General features: G+C 30.2%; 1 protein-coding gene across 1 annotated transcript in view; it reads right to left on the bottom strand.

Moving 5' to 3' along the window:
- Positions 1–6164: 6164 nt before the first annotated feature.
- The window catches only part of LOC118182553 (uncharacterized), a 73937-nt gene continuing 58258 nt past the window's right edge, over positions 6165–21843 (bottom strand). The window contains exons 2-3 of the mRNA XM_035351918.2: positions 16740–16997; positions 6165–12475 (exon numbers count right to left, since the gene is read on the bottom strand). Coding sequence (XP_035207809.1) covers positions 11817–12475; positions 16740–16997 — 917 coding nt within the window. The 3' untranslated portion in view covers positions 6165–11816. The remainder of the gene's footprint in view (positions 12476–16739; positions 16998–21843) is intronic.

The following is a 21843-nucleotide window of genomic DNA, read 5'->3' as shown; positions in this document are numbered from 1 at the left end:
TCTATCTCATATCCTTCCGAAGTCTTTCTTTCAGTCTTTCCTTATACTCAATCATTTTTATTAAAGGATAAAAAAAACAGGAATTCTTTTCTATCGCGTGGAAAGCAGTGCTTAAAATTGATGAGAGATGTAACACTAAATGCCTATACAGAAAAAGAAAAGTCATTTCTTAGTGACCCTCTAGAAAATAATATCAGATATATCAAAAAGTGGTGGATAAAATAGCTGCCCATGAATATTTAGCAGGACATGCATAAAGTGCAGCGGAATATGATTAAAGTGAGGTTGCATTTAAGGTCTCTGCACTTTTGAATAAAGATGATAATAATAAAATTGGAGTTTAGTTCGGTGCACAATGTTAAGTTTTTTATTAATATATTAAATGCTGATCAATACATTTCGCTCACACATATTTCATCTCAGGCAGTGTATTATTAGAGAGCGAAGTAAGAAAAATGAGATTTTTCAGAGCTGAAAGTAATCTTTTTGGGGAATATTTATCCTCTTCAAGGTTTCGTTTAATATATACACAACGATATATATATCTCATCGTCTTCGATAAATAATACTGTCTTCAAATTGGCTTATCATATTCCAACTAATATCATCAATTATCACCGAATTTTTGTTCACATCAAAACTTTATTTCAAATGATCTTTTAAAATATTGTATAAAATCTGATTTTACTGTAATTTATAATAATACGTGTTTTCAAAGGAATTCCCATGTTTTTGTTCCTAAAACTTTGATTTTAATAAGGGGCAAAATTTGCAAAAAATTATCTGAATTTGTAATGTTTATTGTTAATTAACATATCATTTGTATATTAACACGTTTCTGTTACTTCTGTTCTTCCGTCGGTCTCACTGGAGTAAAATTAACTCAGATTTAAATAGCGAGCGAAGGTGTTATTTTAGAAAGAGAGTTTGGAGAAAAAACTGTTCTCTCGTGAACAGCCGTTTGTAATGCTAGCTGGTTTTGGTGAGTCTTGAAGATTATAATTATGAGCTACGTTTTTGTAGATAATAAATAGAGGATGAGCCAAAAATAACAGAAAATGTAAACATTCATTAATTTAAAATTACAGATAGCAGCACAATGAAGTTTCCACAGAAGTACGTAGAAAGATGTGATTTTTTTTAATAACGAAAACTTATATTGCCAGAAATACTTTAATCGAAGTAACAGTTGCACAGAGGTCGACCTATATTATTGTCAATATTGAAAGAAATTATTCGGCAGCGTGTGACAAGAATTATAGTTGACAGTTTAAGGAGGCGGAGACATCATTATTCTACGAAGGGGTTAGATTGTAATTTGCAAATAGGTATACTGTTTACTTCTCCTTATTTCTTTCTGAATTTTTTTCATTTTTGGTTTATACTAATTTTGCACTTTTTCATACATTTGTTTACTGTGGCTCTTAGTGTTTAAAAAAATTTACATTTTTCCGGTTTCTTGTGTAGGCAAGCAATTATGTATTTATATTTAGTGGTTTAATCCGATTGAAAATGCAATGGATTTAAATGTTTTAGTTTATGGGAATAGGTTTTTAACTACTTTTTGTATTAAGTCAGAACAGCCCTCTTAATTCTTTATTTTAATTTGGCAACGTCCTCTTCCTGTCCAAAAATACTATTATATGCATCTAAAATACGCCATATAACTCTCAATTTGCTGATGCGTACCGTACTTTCAGGTTTTCCTTTTGCTTTGTTACCATGCATCGCTCTGCTCTGTATGTTGCCCATTGTCTAGAGATGAGATCAGTGATATAAAATTGTGATATGCTTATCTCTTCCACAGTGATGACATGTTAAGAATAGCATGTATATTAAAATAAGCTATCAAGAAATAAAATTATTTTTTGAACCTACGGCCGTCCGCTAAGTTTTTTTATTCTCCGTTCTGCATTTTATGTACCTATGCAGATCTCTCGTTCGATATACAACGTATAGAATCTCAAATTATCTATAAATTTAAATGCAGCCGATATAATTGATAAATCTAGAAATTAATCGCATCATAATGTTACAAATAATTACAGAGAAAGCCAAGAATGTCAAGAAATTTAAAAGTTCTTAAGATTTATAAAATGATTATTTTTGTCTCGAATAAAAAGAGGAGTGTATTTTAGGTTCTGAACGTCATCCTTTTTGTGTAATATGATTGTACTATTTAAAACAGTGAACCATTTTTGACTAAAAATCTTCAACTAAATTCGTATTTGAAAGTATTTATAAAAAGAAGCAATTTGGTTAAGAGATTTGTAAATTTCTACTTGTTAATACGTATAACGTTGTTGGAATGAAAAGGTTGATTAACTTGGTGAATAAATTTCATACTGAAAAATATTGGTGGGTGATTTTAGAAACAAAGAAATAATGTTATTTACTTCAAACCAAAGGGTAACTTCAGTGAAATTTTGGTGTCTACTACTTGCCGAATAAAACCATGTGGTAGATGCAAAAGAAAATTATACAAAATGACAGTGACTGTTAGCATTTGATGTAAATTATTTATAATTATTTCTGGTAAAACTTTAAGAAAATAGAAAAATCGAAAGACAATAGCAAATATTCTTCTCGCTAAATTGGCTATTTTAGCGTCTTTTGAAATTTAAATGACCTATTATAAAAAGAATAGTTGCCAGAACCTATATACATAAACTTTACAAAGGAATTTACTCAATATTATTGAGTTTTACGGGTTCGTGGATAGGGAGTAATTGACAATAACACTTGATAAAGAATCAAAACATAATTTATAAGCCAGTATTAAACAGGAGAGTTTAAAAAACACGTTTAAAGTCGTCGAAAAACTAAGGTAAACATGCTGAAACAATCAGCAAAACAGCCTTCAGGCGACCACGGTGAAGAGAGTTTCACGGCAAAGCACTAAAGCATAGATCCCGACTCAGTTCGGTCTCTCTTAAGCTAATCTCTGAACTCAAAGCACTTCTACTGAACTCAAGATAATCTAATACACTTCTTTGTCCGCGTACAGGCAGGGTATATATAACTTTAACTTACCTTCGAGAACTTTCCCGAGGAATACCGCTAAGAATGCGTTTTCGCTCTCTCTACAGCATTTTTCTGTCCCCATTTTTGTCGCTTAATGGGCGATTTCGCGCCAAATCAAGCATCCCTGCCTTTACCCTGCTACTTTCTGGCAACCCCGCTTTGCGGGAAATCTATTTCAACGCAGTTGGGCATTTCATAACAATATATACAAATTTCCAGTCCTATAAATCGTCCTGCATTACTCTTCTATACGATTTGGAATAGTGTGATCATTATGTAATAATAACAAAGACAAAATCTGGCAGTTAATGCCAACTTTTTTAAGAAAAAATCAATACATTTTGGGGGGATTTGATTTTTAGCTAAGCTATCTGTTAGTTAAATATTTTTTCCATTTAACTAAAAAACTTCTGTACAAATATTTTTAATTCTATTTAACTGATTATAAATATTATTACCTTTAACATTTTTGGAAACGTTAGATAGCGAGTTTATTAATTTAATGGCTTCAAATTTAAATTCTCTCTCTTTTCTTATCAAAAAGTTTAATCTAAGTAAGTAATCTTAAGAAGTTAAAGTATGTGTGAATCAAGATTTTATATTTTATTTTTGTCTTGTATTAGTTTTATTTAGTAGTGAGCAATTTTGGTAAATGTCGTAATTTTTAAGATTCGCAAGATCGTTAATTGCAAATATGTCATCAATGTACCTAAATGTATTTTAAAAATATATTAATTGTGAGCTGTCTGATGAATTCTGGAACTAAAATTTTTTAGATAATAAGTAAGGGTTACATATTTTTGGAGTAGTTAGTTTTCATTGGAATTCCGTAAATTGTTCTTTGTAATTATAAAGTTGCATACATTTAAGGAAATTATTTTCTTTGTCTTCAGGTAAAACTGCAAGTACTTCTGTAAATAGTTGTGTTTATTGCAATAAACTAGTACAGCGATGAGATCAATAGCGTATAAATGCTTAAAAGGGACAAAAATTAAAGAATAAACGCGAATAAAGTACAAAAAAAAGTACTACGATAATAAAGAATAAAAAATGTAACGAATTTACATCTTCCCGCACATGTCGTCAGGGGACTGGAGTATTGAAAAAAGTGAATTGAACAATCTGTTTCTGAACTGATAATGACGCAAAGTTACTAAATTTATTATTTACTATTTATTACACTTTATTTTTTTTTCTACCTAGCTCAAAATAATATATGGCACGAAGTTTCACAAAGCGTAAAACGTTGCTTTTAAAATAGCTGATACAAATTGTAAAATCAGTAATACTAATAATGCTCTAAAAAGGTCATAAAAATGAAATATATTGTATTTAATTTTAATTTTAAAACAATTTTTAATTAAGGAACATTTTAATGAATTTTCATTGAATTTTAGTTAATTGACTACTTGCTTTATTTAATCTCTTGATAAAAGCGTTATTCTTCATCACTTGGTTACTGTATTTACCTTTTAAAAATAAACATTTCTGATTGAAAGGATGTTGAATATTTAATATTTCGCTTATTATAGAAATGTAGAAAACATATGATTCAAAAATTCAATTGAGGAGACTATTTTGAAAATTTACTATGAGCTAAGAAAGAAATTGTAGTATTTTCTTAGCGTAAAAGGCTACCCCTTTTTTAAACATAAAATGTTAACAATACAGGAAAAAGTAGAATAATAAAATAAATAAATAAATAAAATCTAAAATTTTAAATTACGCCAAAAGGGGCCTTTTTTTTAACATTTTGTGTGTTACCTTTATTTCTTAAATATCATGTTCTTTGCACTTAAACTGTCAAATTCAGTTCAACAGCCATATCGCCAAATAATTTTAAAATGAGCATATCTTTAAAATTTCCGATACAGAGTCTCGCGCGCTGGAGATAAAAAGGTTAATTGGTCAGAGCGGACGTGGTCTGAGCGAACAGTGGCTACAGCGGACACGTGAGGGTAGCTGGGTGGGCAGAGCGGACATTCTTGCACCTATTGTGCTGTTTACCTAATCAACATGTCATCTATTGTGTAGTTTCGAGCTTTGCACCTGCTGTAGAGATAAGCCGATACTTTTAAGATAAAAGGTTTTTCTCATTTTCTCAGTAGATGTTTGATCTTTATGAAGTGTGTATGTCGTTTTATAGCCTCGAAAATATCTGTTATGGAACCCATAGCCATTTCAACAAAATTACTCTCTACAAAAAAAGGAAAAGAAGGTTTAGTTGTAGATGATTACCCACATCGAAAAAATAAATTAGGAATGAGTTGGGTATCTAAGACAGATTGTTGTATAGGAAATGTAAAGACAAATTTTCAGTACGAAGTGCTGAAGAAAACTGAACATTCCTACGTGCCCAACATTGCTGAGATGGAAGTTAAAAGAAAGTTAGACTTCCATGAAAAAGAGTTCGAGAAGATACATCAGTTCCCGTTCCCCAGATATTTCAAGAACTTTCAGAATTATATCAGACATGTTTTTATTTCCTTACTAAAATACCGACATACCCCAGTGCCAAGAGTAATTATTCCAGGGCCTTGTAATTCGATAATCGAGTGCAAAAGCAGAAAACTTCGTCAAAAAACGTTATCCCACTTTGAAAGAATTTTGCCACTTAAAATACTGTTTTAAATTATATTTGTTATTTTTAAAAGTATTTATTTACTTATTTAGCTGTACCCTTTATCTATTCTAAGATGGGAAAAAAATGTATCCTCTCTAACTACGACGAGTTTCGAAGTGTCCGCTTTGCCCACGTCTGCTGCAGCCACACCACCGATAAAAATGTCCCCGCCCCTCTGTACAGTATTGCCGTTGCTCTCTTTAAAATCGTTTAGTTTGTTAATAAAAAATTCGTTGAAGTGTTATAAAATATGAAAACAATCGTAAAACAAATTTCAAATTAAGGCCTCCACATGTCCATATTCTATGGAATATTACGTTATTCAAATTTTGATGGCTCTAGGTACCGTTGTTTTACCACAGAAACGTACATACATTCATGCAGATTCTTCATTATTTAATTTCTTTAAATATAATATTATGCATTTATTAAACTTTATTATGTGAACTGTGGTAATCCGTATACATAGAATGAATCAACCAAAAAGTCTCCATAGAAGAAACTCAAGACACGTTTCTGAAACAAGAGTTTATTAATTTATTTATTTCACAAAATGGAAATAGTAAACTTTTTTAAAGCAGACAGTTTCTTAGGTCTACAACAATGTTTTCTCAATAGCAGTCATTGACATATTAGCAAAATCGATTTGCATATATAATATATAAATTTACAGAAACTGCTTTTTAACTACAGATGAGAAAATGGCAAAAATAACTAAATAATTTATGTACATGTATATCAGGAAATATATCATTTTCTATAAGAGAATGATGAAACATGGGAAATGTTTATTACTTTTAAAGCTTCTGCGTATGAATTACGTTCTATAGTGACTTTATTTGACAGCTAAAATATCGTAAATATTTATTGCTCTCAAACTTGAATAAAATGCTAGGAAAATTACAGCACAATAGATAATTTGCTGCAATAGTGATCAGAAATAATTTATTGCTTTCGGAATTCTAATATGTAGTACATCTGAATGAATATCATCAGCAATTAATTTAAAATCATAAATGAACCAACATTGCAAATTGTTTTTCATATTAAAAGAGTTAGCTAATTTTTCCTCATTTTAAAAAAGAATCTCCGTGCAACTTAAATAAAAGTATAAATTAAATGATTAATAATTTATTACATTTTTCTATAAATATGTTTAATATTTTAGAAAATAAGATGAAAATATTATCAATATTAAGAATGAAGATTAGATAGTCTTCATTTATTCACAATGATTCTTATCTCGTCATTTGTTCAACTATAGTTTTCATAACGTTTTAATTTAACTTAGATTGATTTGCGGAAAATATTGTTACATTAGCTTATACATTTTAAAATATATGACTGCTTCATGGTCATAAACTCAAGAATAAATGTTAAACTTTAAAATTAGGTATAATTAGACTTAAGTTAGTCTTTGATTTTAAAGAGCTACTCATCAAGCGACGCTATTTTTCAATCCCAGAATATTTTGTGAATATTCTCGCGTTTTAAGAAAGATATAGTTATTCTAGGTTTGTTTAGAATTGCATAAAGAATTTCTTTAAAATTCGTTTAACCTGATTTTAATTATTGGTTTACTCTCTTAAATTGTACCTCACTTAATCCGTTGTGACTTCTAAACTCATGTACAATTTAGAAAAGTTAATAATTAATTAGCAACTTAAAGAATTTTGACATTTATTTACAAATGTTTAGATAAGTAAGAAAAAGTTTTATTGTAATAAGTATGAAAATTTTCCAATCACTTGAATGCTACAGTAATAAAACAAGGCTTTTAAAAAATTCATTTTGAATCTTCCTTTTAATTATCCGATTTTGTTCCTCTTATTTGTATAAATAATGATAAACATTCTGTTGAAAATCCTATTTTTTTATTATAAGAACATATTGAATAACGTTTCTAAATGGCATTTGATTCGGATTAGGAATATTCACAAGTTATATATTACATTACTTTAAATTGTAGCATTATATATAGTTTTATACATATATACATTAATCAAAATATGTCATCTTAAACTGATAAATAAAAATAAAGATTTCTCCACATTAATTGGACATTCTGAAAATAAGCTGACTAACTCCTAATATACGCACTCAAGTTTCTTACACGACGAAACTTTGAACGAAATAATGCATGGCTGGAATAATGAAGATTGACATATAGATAATTCTAAGTAACTTTGCTCATGTAAAATAAAAATAATACTTTTATTTAAACGAGTACACAAATGGAACTTGCAATAACAATTAAATAAAAGAAATGAACTAAACATATTGTAAACAGTGTAAAAGATAAACATGATACAAATATCTTTCAATTTATTCATAAAGCAGAGAATATTAATTCAGTATTAAGAACCTAAAATCAACTAGTTATATTATTTATATGTATAGTATGAAATTTAGGAAAATAATATATTATATCTATATATAATTAACCGAATAAATAATTGCAAAGAATTGTTATTTTATGCAATAAACGATTAAAATATTTTATGCTAAAATCTTTTCGGGTATTTTTATGTTACAAAAACATTTCTCAAGCAATCTAATTTCAATAAAAATCTTTAAATACTCAAAAAAGGCATTTGAGTTTAATACATATTTAGTAAATGTTTAGCGTTATATTTATCTCATAACAAATATTAATTGAACTATTTGAAAGTAACTGATAAAAATTTTAATTTGGAAATATTTGTTGAATTCATCGGGAGCTGTTGTTTATTTTGAAAGTTTCTATGCATTGTCTGTATCTCCATAAACGAATCAAAAATCTATTTAATTAAATTTAGGAGCATAAATTAATACTACTAACTTCAATAAGAATTCTAACATTAAGTTATTATTAGTAATTATATTGCATAATTAGTATCACACAAAATTAATAAATAGAAAGACATTTGTTATCAAGTTAAACACTATCTATTTTAAAAGTATTTTTAGCTTAATACAATTGATAGGCTGGTTGAATTTATAAATATCGAGGTTATACTATTAAGTAAAAACGTTTAGTAGCATATCACTTAAGTGATATATTGTGCAATCGTCATTTAATGTATACTAAAACATTCTAAATATGAAAACACCTTTAAAAAGCAGCTAAAAATCCAATAAAATTCAAAACTTTTCAATGTTAAATGATATACGATATACTCACTAATTTATGGTCTCACTATAGAAAAATTATTGCTATATCTGACAGTATTATTGTTTATTAATTATTGCTTTGGATACACGCAGGCAAGTATCTAAAGGTTTTCAGCCTTAGAATATTGCTTTAGATTTTGGAGATTTTATTGCACCTCCAGCTATCTAGTTTTAAAATTTTTCGAGATGAAACTTCTCCATAATTCAAATTGCACTTTGATTTCTCTATCGATGTATGCAATGTAAGAGAAATATGTTCAGTATGAAAACATTATTTACATGTTTGAGATTCTACAATAAAGCTGCAAACTACATTCTAATAAATACTTCGAAAGGTATGCTACACAAAGCATGTTGTTTTTGACATAACAAATGCTGAATATCTCTTGATAAAAGCTTCCTTTTAGCTTTACAGCCTCGCAATTTTATCGAAAACAATTCTAAAAATAACAATACTCATAGAAGATAATGATCTAAATGAATATTCGCAGTAGTTCCAAATTACTAGAGTTATGCAGTTTATATTTCTTCTGGCATGTCCGAATTGAAGTTTTCTAATATTAGTATAATTTTTGCCTTAAAATGTCTTACTTGCTTCAGTTAAAGTTTTATTATTTTCATAGAATGCAATGTTATCGGTCATTTTTTTATTATTTGCCTCATATAAAAATATAAAATAATTTAAATTAAAGACACAAAGCAAAATATATGTAGACATTTAAACATATTTGGAGCTTGATGCAAGTCGTAATTCATAAAATGATACTTAATATGCGGGAGTTAATTCGATGTTGAATAATTACACCTGATATTTATCAGGGGCATTTATGCAAAGTTCGTAAGTGTAAGAATCAGTAATTGTGGAGAAACAGTAGGGCAGTTTTGATACGTCTAAGAAAATAAAGCACATGAATAGTTGTCTTTATTTCATTGTATATAATGTATTTCATTTATAATACATTATATAGCATATTAAATGTTAGTATTTTGTCAACTGTCTCTTTTTACTACTAATATAAATTCAGGAAATATGCTTCTTATTCACATGTATATTTGAGTATGACATTTGAAAATATCTTTCGGGAAATCCAAAACTTTTTCAGTCTATTGAAGCTGTATTATTTACTGTATTATTTTCATTGAAATTATATTTCTGTAATTACATTACACTGCAATTGTAAGTAGCTAATCAGAGTAACCTAAGTTTCAACAGGAATGATAACAAAAGTACCTTTTCTTGAAATATCAATAACGTGGAAAATAAATTTTCACAGCATATATTTTCTTTCAATTATTCTTTGTAGAAATTAATTTTAATCTGTTATATTACCCTTGTTTAGCTTTCAATTATCTTAAAAATTCTTTTTGTCCGTTTTCTTTACGTATGAAAACTTACACAAACCAAACATTTGTGCACTAAATATTTCCTTCAGTACTGCTTCAAGAAACGCCTATTCCTTGGACGCTAAATATATTTTTGGGGATTATTACGGATCTTTGGATCCCAAAGAGCTTTCTCAATAAGTATGCACAGTAGAGATAAAACTCCGTTTTAGAAATTGAGAGATTTAGATTCTTAGAGCATTGTTTAGACAGATTTTGAGCAAGCTTTCTTCTCTTAGTATTTTCACTTCCTTACAAAATACGATTTGCAAAAACGGATTTGCCACGAACGCCTTTTTGCGTTTTCTTTTCAAGGATGAATTCAACTGCATGTTGCATACTTATCCTAGAGTTCTCTTTTGAGGTCGTCGTAATGTACTTAAGGTTAGATAAATCGTTCTTAGCTTATACCCTTAAAGTTTTGTTGAATATGTTGTTTGACAGAGAGGATTTCTTGACTAAAGATTAAGCACTCAAAGATTTGGTGGAATTGATGCGTATAGCTAGAATAACAATCGGTTCCAAGCTTTACATTCGCAAAAGCAGTTACTTGCAACGTTTCTGACATTTGCAATACTAGTTGGAACTGCAGAGTTTTAAAGGGTTAGAAATTGAACTAAATGAGTGAAAATCAAGTTTGAACATTACAAACAAAAGCATGTGAAATATAAATGGTACAAAAATTGCGGAAATTTGCGCGGTTGCCAAAATCTGTCTCAATATTTCTGCTTGCTGCTTGGTTTACATTTATGTTAGAAACATTGTGTTGTAAAAGAAAAATCTAGAAATTTATTACGGATTTTTAAAAGAACCTTATTGATATTAATGAACTTTATTGATGTTTAATAATAAGCAAAGTGTAAAAATATGAGAGCAAATATGAGTTTTAAAAATATATAAAAGCTATAAAATAAGTTATTATTTCAAGAAAAAGCCAAATGATAAAAGCTGCTGCTATACTTGTGCTACATTTGAAAATCTAAACTTTTCCAATACAGTAATCAGTTCTTCCTCAGGAAACACGCAATATGAGTTGTAGGTGTCGATACCAATATGAAACAAATTGGTAAAAATAACAAATGCTGAGATTTGGGGAACTATACAAATTTTAATGCGCATTTTGCCAAAGAGATTAAAAAATTAGCTTAAAATCTTCTATTCATAGCTTGTTACCTAGATTATTTGATTAAAAGGTCATTCTTTTATACTAAATTTCCTTCTGCAGCTTCCCTTTAATTATGTTATAGTACGCTGTGATTTCCATAATCAAATAGCATGAAATAACTAATTTAATTGGCTTAGAATATTATAAAATATTATAATTACACTATTTGAATATTGCGAAAGTATTTTCTCAAAAAGTCATTTTACTATAGATTCGCAGTCTAAATAGGCTAAAAGTAAAAATCTGAAAGCTGTTTCTGTTTTCTAGCATCCTACCAACAGACTTTATAAAATGGAGTAAGAAATGCAGAAAATATTATACATTATTTTCTCTCATGAAATTGTACTGACTTTTCTACCTTTAGATATAATACAGCTGGTCCAATTCATCTTAACTTCGATGCGTTCTTTCAATGGTCCGTATTTTATATACACTCAGTCTGCGGCATTTGGACGCAATCATAGCATTTCAAGTTCTGAGCAGCAGTCGCGAATCGTGTCCCATAGGCGGCGAGGTGGGGTTCAGAGGAAGGGCTCCAAGAACAGGGTCTTTCAAACAGGACGATTCGTAGTGTTTGTTGAGGTATGATTTCAGGGCAAAGGACTTGTTGCATCTAGCGCAGGCGTAGTGTTTAAAGGCGGAGTGTGTCTGCATGTGAGCCCTCAAGTTGGATCTGTCAGCAAAAGCCTTGCCACAATGGGCACAACCGAAAGGCTTCTCACCCGTGTGCGAGCGCATGTGGCCCTGCAGCAGCCAGGGCCTTGAAAAGGCCTTGCCGCAGACAGCGCATTTGTGGCTCAGATTGTGGGTGAGAAGATGCATGGCTAGGGCTGGCATACTCACGTACACTTTGCCGCATGTCTCGCATTTCTTGGCCTGCTGCGAGTCCGGACTGCGATGGGTCTGCTTGTGCCGAGACAAATTAGAGGATGTAGCATAATGTTTACCACATTCACCGCATGTATAGCGGGGTCTGTCCCGTTGAGGTGGCTGTTCTGGCAGTCCCAGAGCATTGCGACGTCGCGACCTGCCATCAGAGACGAAGAAGGCGTCATAGGTGTAACTGACGGTCACTCCATTGGAAAATACATGGAACTGAGGATCACTCACCAGATTATTGGAGCTTACTGAAATGAAATTAATTATATGCAGTATAGTAAAACGTTTGAAGGAAGTTTTAAAATGTAAATCATATTTAATGAACTACAGTCGGTGTTTACACATTTTTAGGATGATTTCAGAGCCGTTTTTAGGATGATTTCAGGGTCGTTAATGTTTAAAATGCACAGAATGCTTTTTAAATGTTCGATCAGGTAGCGCTTTTTTTTGAGCTATAAACAAAAAGCGTGATTTGTATGGCAGAAGGGCCTTTCATAAAATTTCCAGGGGTATTGATCTCCATTCTTCTTCCATTACTTTTCAAAGTCCATCAGTCATAGTGAGTTTGGGTTTAGAAAGAACTCTTTTCAAGAAATCAGTAGCACAATAGTCCATAGTAGAAACGTCAGACGGGATATCGCATAAATACGTTGAAAAGGTATATTTACAATACCTATATCAATCTTCATTTTTTTAAAGAATGCATTGGTACTTTTCGAAGTAGGACTAGTTGCTTCGTCTTGACGAAGTTTCACTCTTTGAAACTCACTGGGATAAAGAAGTGAAATTTTTTTCTATAAATATCGGACATAAAATTTTATCCTGATAATACACTGAGTTGATTTAAATTTTTTTTCTCATTCTTCTTATTTTTAATTTCTTATTTTAAGAGAATCATATTACAATCATAAACGCTTAATTGAAACCTTTTTTGCATTGACAGAACTAGATTTGTACATTTTCTCTTTTTGTTTTCGATAATAAATAGATCTCTTCTTGCTGCAGTCGTTTAGGTAAACCCATCTTCATTACGGATCACATTGTATTTCTATTTATCTTCTGATCTTACCCTTTTTCCTGATTATATTTTTTCAAGTTGTAAATTTTGGTTTATTAATTTATTTATTGTTGCCAAAGATGTAAAGACTTTGCAATTGATTTCTGCATCGGCGAATTTTCTGTTGTTACCAACGACTTAAATTCAGAAATATTGGAAACAAAATACACCATTGCAGCTTTTCGTTTGGAGTCTTCTTTCCATTCTTTCCATGTAGAAGTAATGATTAATGGTTTTTCCCTTTCAGATTAATTATATTGGTTATTCTGCACTGAGAAATTTTAATACCATGCATTTCCTAATTTTTTTGAAATTTCGAAGAAAAACATTTCTCTTCGAAAAGCATAGACACATATCTTTAGTCTACAGTTTCTTTACATGCAGCATCTCGCAAGAAGTCTAAATTTAAAAGTAGCAAACAATATTTCTAATTTCGAATAATAAGGTGTTGATAGAAATTTTCATTCCCAAACATTTGATTTTTTTAATTCTTTATCGAAATCATTCTAAAAATGTGTAAGCATTCTCTGTATGTGCGTATTCGTTTACCAGTTAGAGAGCATTTATTAATTCGAAAAAACACAGAAATACAAATAAATGATTAAATTTTTGCAAAAAATAAATAAATAAAATATATTTATTGCAATTAATAATTAGATACTTTCCATGCTATTACAAGTACATTTAAAATATCTGTGTAATATATATTGATCATTAACATCTAACGACCTGTACCCGACCAGAGGTCGATCTGCAAAGCCGCTGAACACTCTTTTCGAATCCCGGCGAACGGGCTGGCTGCATGAGCGTTTTCTTGGTTTTTCCCTTATGTAATGTGTATACGAGCCAGCTTCCCTCATAATGTTCTTTACGAAGGCATCCCTTCTCTTCGGCAGCTAGCACTCGAGTACTTTGCTATAATTTCCTATATCATACAATCTAGACAATTGTGTAGTTAACCAAACAGCTTTATCGTTAAATTTAAAGTAGGATAGATAATAAATCTCGACAGATAATTTTTAATTATTAACTCTTTTAAAACCATAATACAGAAACCCATAATTTTATACCTTATATAAATAGAATACTTTTATAACTTGTATAAAGAAATTTTATATCCATAATACTTCGTACAGAAAAGTGGAAGCAACGATTCTTTGATGCAAATCTTAGGTTTTATTGTAAAGAACTAAATAGGAAAAGAGTCTGATTTCAGAATTAAAATTTAGAGAAAAATCTACATATTATGATGCCCCACCCGTTCCATCTTTAATTAATTACATAATTATGTAATCAAAATTTAAAAAGTTAAACATTTAATTCTGACTAGTTATTAGGAGTGGGGTGTTCGAAATTTAAATCTTTGGGCTCCTTTTATAATCGGAAATATTTAAATCCTAGAGTGTAAATATCCGACGAATAGTTTAACTTTTAACTTTAGAGAGATTAATCTATAGATTACTTTATGAAGATACCCTATAGAAACGTTCATTGAAAACCGGTCGCAATTCTCTGAATATCTGAATTACCTGGATTCCAGCATCACGTCATGGCATTCCTGAATATTGAAATCTTACAGAATGGCATTTAGGGAAATCTGCGGGGAATTGCAAGTATCTGCTGTGATATGCTTTTTTCAATGAGTCTGAAGACTAGCTATTAAGCCACACTGATTGCTCGGACCGTCGATAACTTATTCGAATAAATCCCAGATATATCTAGTTACTTATACCCTAACACTGTCTACTCTTAAAGACTGCGTGGTGCATATGACTGCAATTGTCTACCATTTTAAATGTTTGGCCATTTCTCAAATATCTTTGTCAAATAATGTTGAGAAAATGGAACTGAAGATTCAAGAAATTCAAACATGTACTTGGTTTACTAAATATGAATATGTTTCAAAAACTGTGTTCTTAAAATTGTTTTTCATAACATTCAGTTTAAAATATTTTATTATAGAGTAAAATGTTTCTTATTTTCATTTTTTATTTGAAGGATTTTAAATATTCGAGAGATTCAGGAAATTTTAATAATTCGGATTCAAGGAAATTTAGGATTCGCCCCCTCTTTACTATCTCTTGTACAAGATATCAAGGAAGACGTTACGTTTGTAATTTCAAAATAAAAAAATGTAACGTATTTTTCTAAGAACAAAATATAAGTGTTTGAATCAACCAATCAGTTCGCTACAGAGACAGATGGATTTTCAATTTTTCCTTAAATCGTTCCGATGAAAAGAAAACTATTACTCATTATATTCAAACATTTAAGAAATTTTTATCAAATTAAAATTGCATTGATGCCTAAATTCAAGGCGTTAGATAACATTACAATCTGAAATATTATACAACACTTTCAGATACTGTAAAATTTAGTAAATAGTAAACAATAGTAGCATATTAACACATTAATTTACATGTCAATTATTGTTTGTTTGGAAACTAATATACTTGTTTCAGACACATAATAATATTTTGCAGTCATTTAAGTTAATTATATTGACTTCATAATTTACACAAGTTTGTTAATTTATTACTTAAGTTATACCGAAATAATATAAGGTCTTAAAGCTTTCAACTTGTGTTTTTAGAATCCTCATATAACATTTGAATTTAAATTTTGCTTCTGCTACTACATAATCTGTAGACAAATTTCCCACAAATTCACTTAGGCGCAACGACAATAATGCTTATAATTCAAACAAATTAAAAGTTCTTCACCTTTTAATAAGCTATTCCCATTTTTTTGCTAAAACGTAAATACTGGAATTCATAGTTTACTATTTTTTCATGTATTTATAAAATATATGAGATCTATTGTTTATATTTAAATTACATACTTACTTAAAACAATGAGAAGAGGAATACAAGCTAAAAATTACCGAGAATGATTAGATTTTTGACTCATGGATTCGACTGAATATTTTTTCAAACATTTCTGTTAAGCGACTTTTATAATATTTGGTACATATGTATTCTACATATATAGGATGGATGTACGCTTGATGTAACTGGAGATATGAATTATTTCAATTTCTCTGCTTTAGAAAAGAAATGCCTTTGCCAACAATTTTATATAGGAAACTGGTTTGTCTTCACATTACACATAGGAAAACCTTCAAAATGCCCTTGCAGTCATCCAGTTCATTGGGATTTGACCCAGCTGGAAACTGTAGATGGTAACATGACTATGTTACCACTATGTTACAATGAGTTCGATATTTCTCATGAATGAATCTTTACGGTATAAAACCTTTATAGTTTTTAAATAAAATTTTACAGTATGATATTTCACAATTTGTGCTGTTTAAGAATAATTCATTTACATTACGTGCAAAAGCTGAGCTCATGTGGTAGTGTGTTTGGTATAATAGTTATTTTTAATAAGTTAACTCAGGTAATTAATGGAATTTAAATTAGTAAAAAGTAACTGAAATAATAAACTGGCGGTACCTCTACTAGGTGCGGATGGAATAGTTGGAGGAGTCACAGATGTTGGCGGAGATGGCGGCACTAATCCAGGACTTAAACTGCTTTCAGAGACATGACTGCAGAAAGAAGAGGTATCACTGTGGTCAGGGTCCCGATTTCGATCTCGGCCTCTTCGGCTGAGATCCAGCTCTTTATCAAACACGTCGTCTCGAGAATTCTCGAAAGTGAATCTGTCATAGCTTAATAAACTAGAAGGAGGAAGTACATCATGGATGTAACCTAAAAAAAGAGAAAAAAGGAAGAGTTATAATATTTTTGGAAAATAAGCACATTGTGTGATTTAGCAATGTATTCATCAGTTTGTAAGCACATAAAACAAGTATGATGACCTATCTGATTGCACATTTATATACATTTTAGTATATCAGACCTACCGCTACACTGATGACATTATTTCTGTTAACAATGTGGGATTTTAAAACTAGAAAAATTTACTCTCACTGCCTCACGCTAAATAAAACTGCAACATCAACAACTGTTAATCAAAAGCAAATTGACTACCTCAATTTAAAGATATTTAATTGTATCCAAATTAAACTATTTTATTAAAAGAAGATTTAATTATAAAATATAAATTAATTAATTAGCATTCCAACGTTTCTACATGTAATAGGTAATACCATTGTTAAACAAATTATAAGAATTAAAAATATTCGTACTTCAGTTTCAGACCTACAAAATTTTAATCCTTCCTACAAGCTGAAAAACAATAAAATTCCTAGGAGTTTCAGTAACTTCTGTTTTATTAAACTTGCCATTAATTCACTAAGAAAATTTTAAATGATAGGAAGCCGAAAGGGGTAGCGAGACAGATATGTAACTTTTAAATTTATGGATTTTAATTTTGTAATTTATGTAAATATTTATTTTGGTATAATTTCTTTCACAAACAAGGCTTATTTCGATTTTTAGTTTTGATCCGAACACTGTGAATATTTTATGCTATTCTTTTTCTATTTTAGTTTTCCACTCACTTTCAGTCACCATAATTTTCATCATTTTATATTTTAAATGTTTTTGAAGTTACTCTTCCATTTGCACATTTCTCACCATCCTAATATAACCCTAATTTCTCTGTGCAATAAATCACATCCAGTAAGCCACAAGATTTCTTCTTAAAGGTACAACAGAAAAATGGCAAAAAGGGGTTAAATTCTTGACTTTTTCTACTTTTAAACTATTCTAAAATCTTTTATTTTTGAGTTTACGAAGTAGATTATTTGCAATAAATTCTAGTTGTCAAAATTACTGCATAATTTTTATTTTATTTTACTTTATTTATAGCATTTTTCCCAGGTTATTATTATCCACCATTCTCATTGACCATTTTTTATTACGATTATTGTACACAATGTTTTATATAATGTCATATATGAATTTATTTTGCTTGTTCTTTTTCGAATTTAATGATCTCCGATATGCGTAGGGGGGCATTTTTTTTAATTTCTGAAAGCACCCTTATTTGTAATTAAATTTCGAAATGGTTTTTGAACATCAAAAATAAATGAAATGCATTCTCAGATTTCATGATGTGAACGATTGCATTTTAAACGTTTACCCCCCTGATGATGTGAGTTTTAACTGATTCAAAAATGTGACATCAATTTACTTTCAACATTTCAGCATTTTATCATGATTCATTTCTTTTACCTAACGATCACCTTCACAAACTTCAGTTTTATTATTTTGTTAAAAATTTTCATATTCTTAAATATTTTAAAATACATCTGAATTTATATTAAAATATTGTGGGTTGTGAATGTTGATTAAGTTTCTTAATTCCATTTTTTACTTTATGTTAGCTGCTTTAGCTCTTGACTTTAGTATTTAACGTCCTAATTTTCATCTTTAATTCTAAATTTATATTATATATATATATATGTGAGTGCGTGTGTTCACAAATTTCGAAGCACTGATTGAAGAACACTGAAATGTAGATGCCTAAAAGCTGCGCCAAAAAAATGTAATAATAAAGCACAAATTTGGAAGCACTGATGTGGGAACACTACGACGTAGAAGCTTAGAAGTACTGATGGCGTAGATACTTGAGGCTTAGAGCGTCCATCCATTTTGATGAAGAATAAACAGTCGAGCCGGATAAAATTCCATTATTTATTTAAATTGTGGCCACAATCACTTGGAATTCTACTCACGCTTATTATACATTTACAATTTTGATACTATAGCGATAAAAGCGTGATTGCATCTTCAGAGGAAGAAGGCGGGGAGTCAGTTTTCAGTTCGAGTTAGTTTTGGTTTAGAATTATTTTGATTGGGCCAGAGATATCTATCTTTTAAGCTTTACGTAAGATCGCATGATTAATTTGAATGACGCAGTTTAGACTTATAGCGCTATTTTTAGGACAGAGAGATATTGTTCCCAAATGAAATAAACGATGCTACAGTTAATTAAATTTAGAAGTTCGCTTTCATATTTTTTATCTTACATATGTGTGGAATCTTTTTTGCCCTTCTTTACCGCTACAATTTAATTGAGTAATGTATATGTCAATATTCTTTTAATTAAAATATATTTATGGGAAATATAATCAGTTGAAATGTGTCTTCAACAAAGAGTAAAACATATTTACATAAGTAAACTACCAGTTTAGAGCATATTTGTTCGCTATACAGTTTTGTTTGCCATTTGTTCGCTAATTTCTTAAAATCAAGCGTTCAAGTAACGGGAAACACGGGAAATCTCGCTTCTCAAACTGAAATTGCTTCTTAATTTTCCTTTAATGTTTCAGATAATTGCATTTATGTGATAAAAATAATATATCACGAACCAGATTTTTATTCTAATAGCATTTCACTCATTTACATACATATGCACTTAAATTATTTACGCATTTATAAATCTGCTTAAATAAACTCGTGTGTCATCTACTTCAACCTCTGAGCAAAAACGCGGTATTTTGAATTAAAAACGAATACACACTAAGTATATATAGTACTTCTGTTTTATTGCAAAATCTCATTAAGTTTTCTTTCAGCTATGCCTTAGTATTACGGTTACATACATATTAATTTTAATCACGTTAAACAAGCTGTTCAAGAACATAACCTTGACTGTGACTGTACTGAAGAAAGACAATGGCGACGCGGACGGATTAACTTGAACAAAGAGCATGGGTAAAGCTCTGGACAAGCAGAACGTTCCACGATGAGGGTTTTGTAACTAATGTATTTCCATACTTTAAGTAGCCACTGTAAGGATGTGTATTTCATTCCACGTATGAACTCCAATCCTGTATTATTGTAAAAATGGTTAATATTAATTGTAAAGATTCTTGAATTATTTTTTTCCTAATTTTACTGAAAATGGTCGTCTTAAATTTGAGAAATTTATAAATAGGAAACTGAAACCATGAAACTAAACTTCACACGTAATATTCACGCGCAGGATCAAAATCCGATAAATAGATTTAAATGGAAATAGGTGCATAGTTAACAAAAAGAGCTGTTAACAGGACACAAATTAGGATGTAAGACAATTTATGTATATAAACATGTGCATTAGTTGTATTGTTGTATATTATACAACGAAATAAGTAATTTTCTTGTTAGTTAAGAAACTTAATCACGTTATTCACACACATAAAAAGCAAAACATTTGTACTTTTTCTATCAAATAATTTTGTGAAAAAATCTCTCAAATTTAGATTTGCTTGGGGTGTTTCACAAATTAATGAAATATGCTTGTGGATGTTTTATCCCTTTGCGACACAGTATGTCCTGTCTGAACACGCCTAAAAATTTCCTTCTGTACGCACAGAAAACTTGAATGAAAAAGTATTTATAGGTTACTCTGAGACTTCTTTATTTATAGTAGATGGCAGATCAACACAAACCAGTACATATATTTTAGCCATGGTTAGTTTTTAAGACCCTCATTTTTCAAAAAATAAATCTTCCAGATTTTTTTCTTAGAGTATAAAAGGAATTGTTTGAAAAGAAATTTCTATGTTATTTTTTGGCTGTATGCTAATCTGATTATTCTATATTAGTTTTAAATTTTAGCTTGAAATCTTGCCTAAAATGAAACGGCGAACCCTAGGTATGCCCAGACCGGGCTTACCGATAATCTAGGACAACTGATAGTCTGTATTCTTTGTTTCTCCGCATCTCAACGGTCAGTTCATTGACGACAATGCTCGTTTTCGCACTCTTTTCGAAGCCCTACTCAATCAGTGTGCCACTTTGGGCGCACCCACAGAATTAAAACGATAAGTGCTATCTTCACAAAATTATACTTGTGTACTCCTCTAGGCCTAATTAGACTGTCTACCTTTTTTTAATTTTTTATCAAAACTCAGACTTTAAAGGGTAGCGTGCCAGAAAGGGTTATAGGAAGTGTCAGCCGAATTTCTGAATCATTAGTAGTTAGAAACCAAATTGAGCTGGTCTGAGAGCGGAACAGAAAATGCACATAATGCATGAGAAACATTTAATATCAAACAGAATTTGATACAATTTAAAAATAATTTGAGAGTTTACTCGACATCAAATTTGAGGGAAAATTTATGGTAATTTTAAGCTTTGAGAATTCATAAGAAATCTGATGACAGCCATAGCTTAGAAGACGGTTTTTTCAAACATTTCGAGAATTCGAATACTTTCAGAAGAAACAGGATAATTTTGAGGTTCCAGAAAAATGACTTGAATCGCTATGGCGCAGATTAAGAAGAATCAGAAATTTCGTGAGAATTACAAAGCTGTGATAAGTGAACATTTGAAAGAAGATATGGAGGAAGAATTAGAGGATTTAGAAACTGAAATAGAGAACGTTTCAAGCATCAAGCTGTATTAGAGAAAACAAAGACACCGCAAAATTCCGCTTTGTCTTCGACGCATCATCGTATGTTGAAGGCAAACTGTCATAGAATGATTTTTTAGAAAGAGACGTTTGTTTCCATTAGAAATGTTTCATTACTTTTAAAATGGTGTAAATATGAACTGGTAGGTTTTTGGGAAAATGTAGTTGTGGCTCTGGAACTTTTCTGCATTCCAACATGGGGCTCTTACTGATATGAAGTTTGGCCACCCCAGTCATATAACGCAG

This window comes from Stegodyphus dumicola, chromosome 3 (genome assembly GCF_044657685.1).
Source record: "Stegodyphus dumicola isolate Sdum_Otavi_A_Nest chromosome 3, ASM4465768v1".
Lineage (NCBI taxonomy): Eukaryota > Metazoa > Arthropoda > Arachnida > Araneae > Eresidae > Stegodyphus > Stegodyphus dumicola.
The sequence above is the reverse complement of the archived record's forward strand: the minus strand, read 5'-3'. Positions and strand labels throughout refer to the sequence as shown.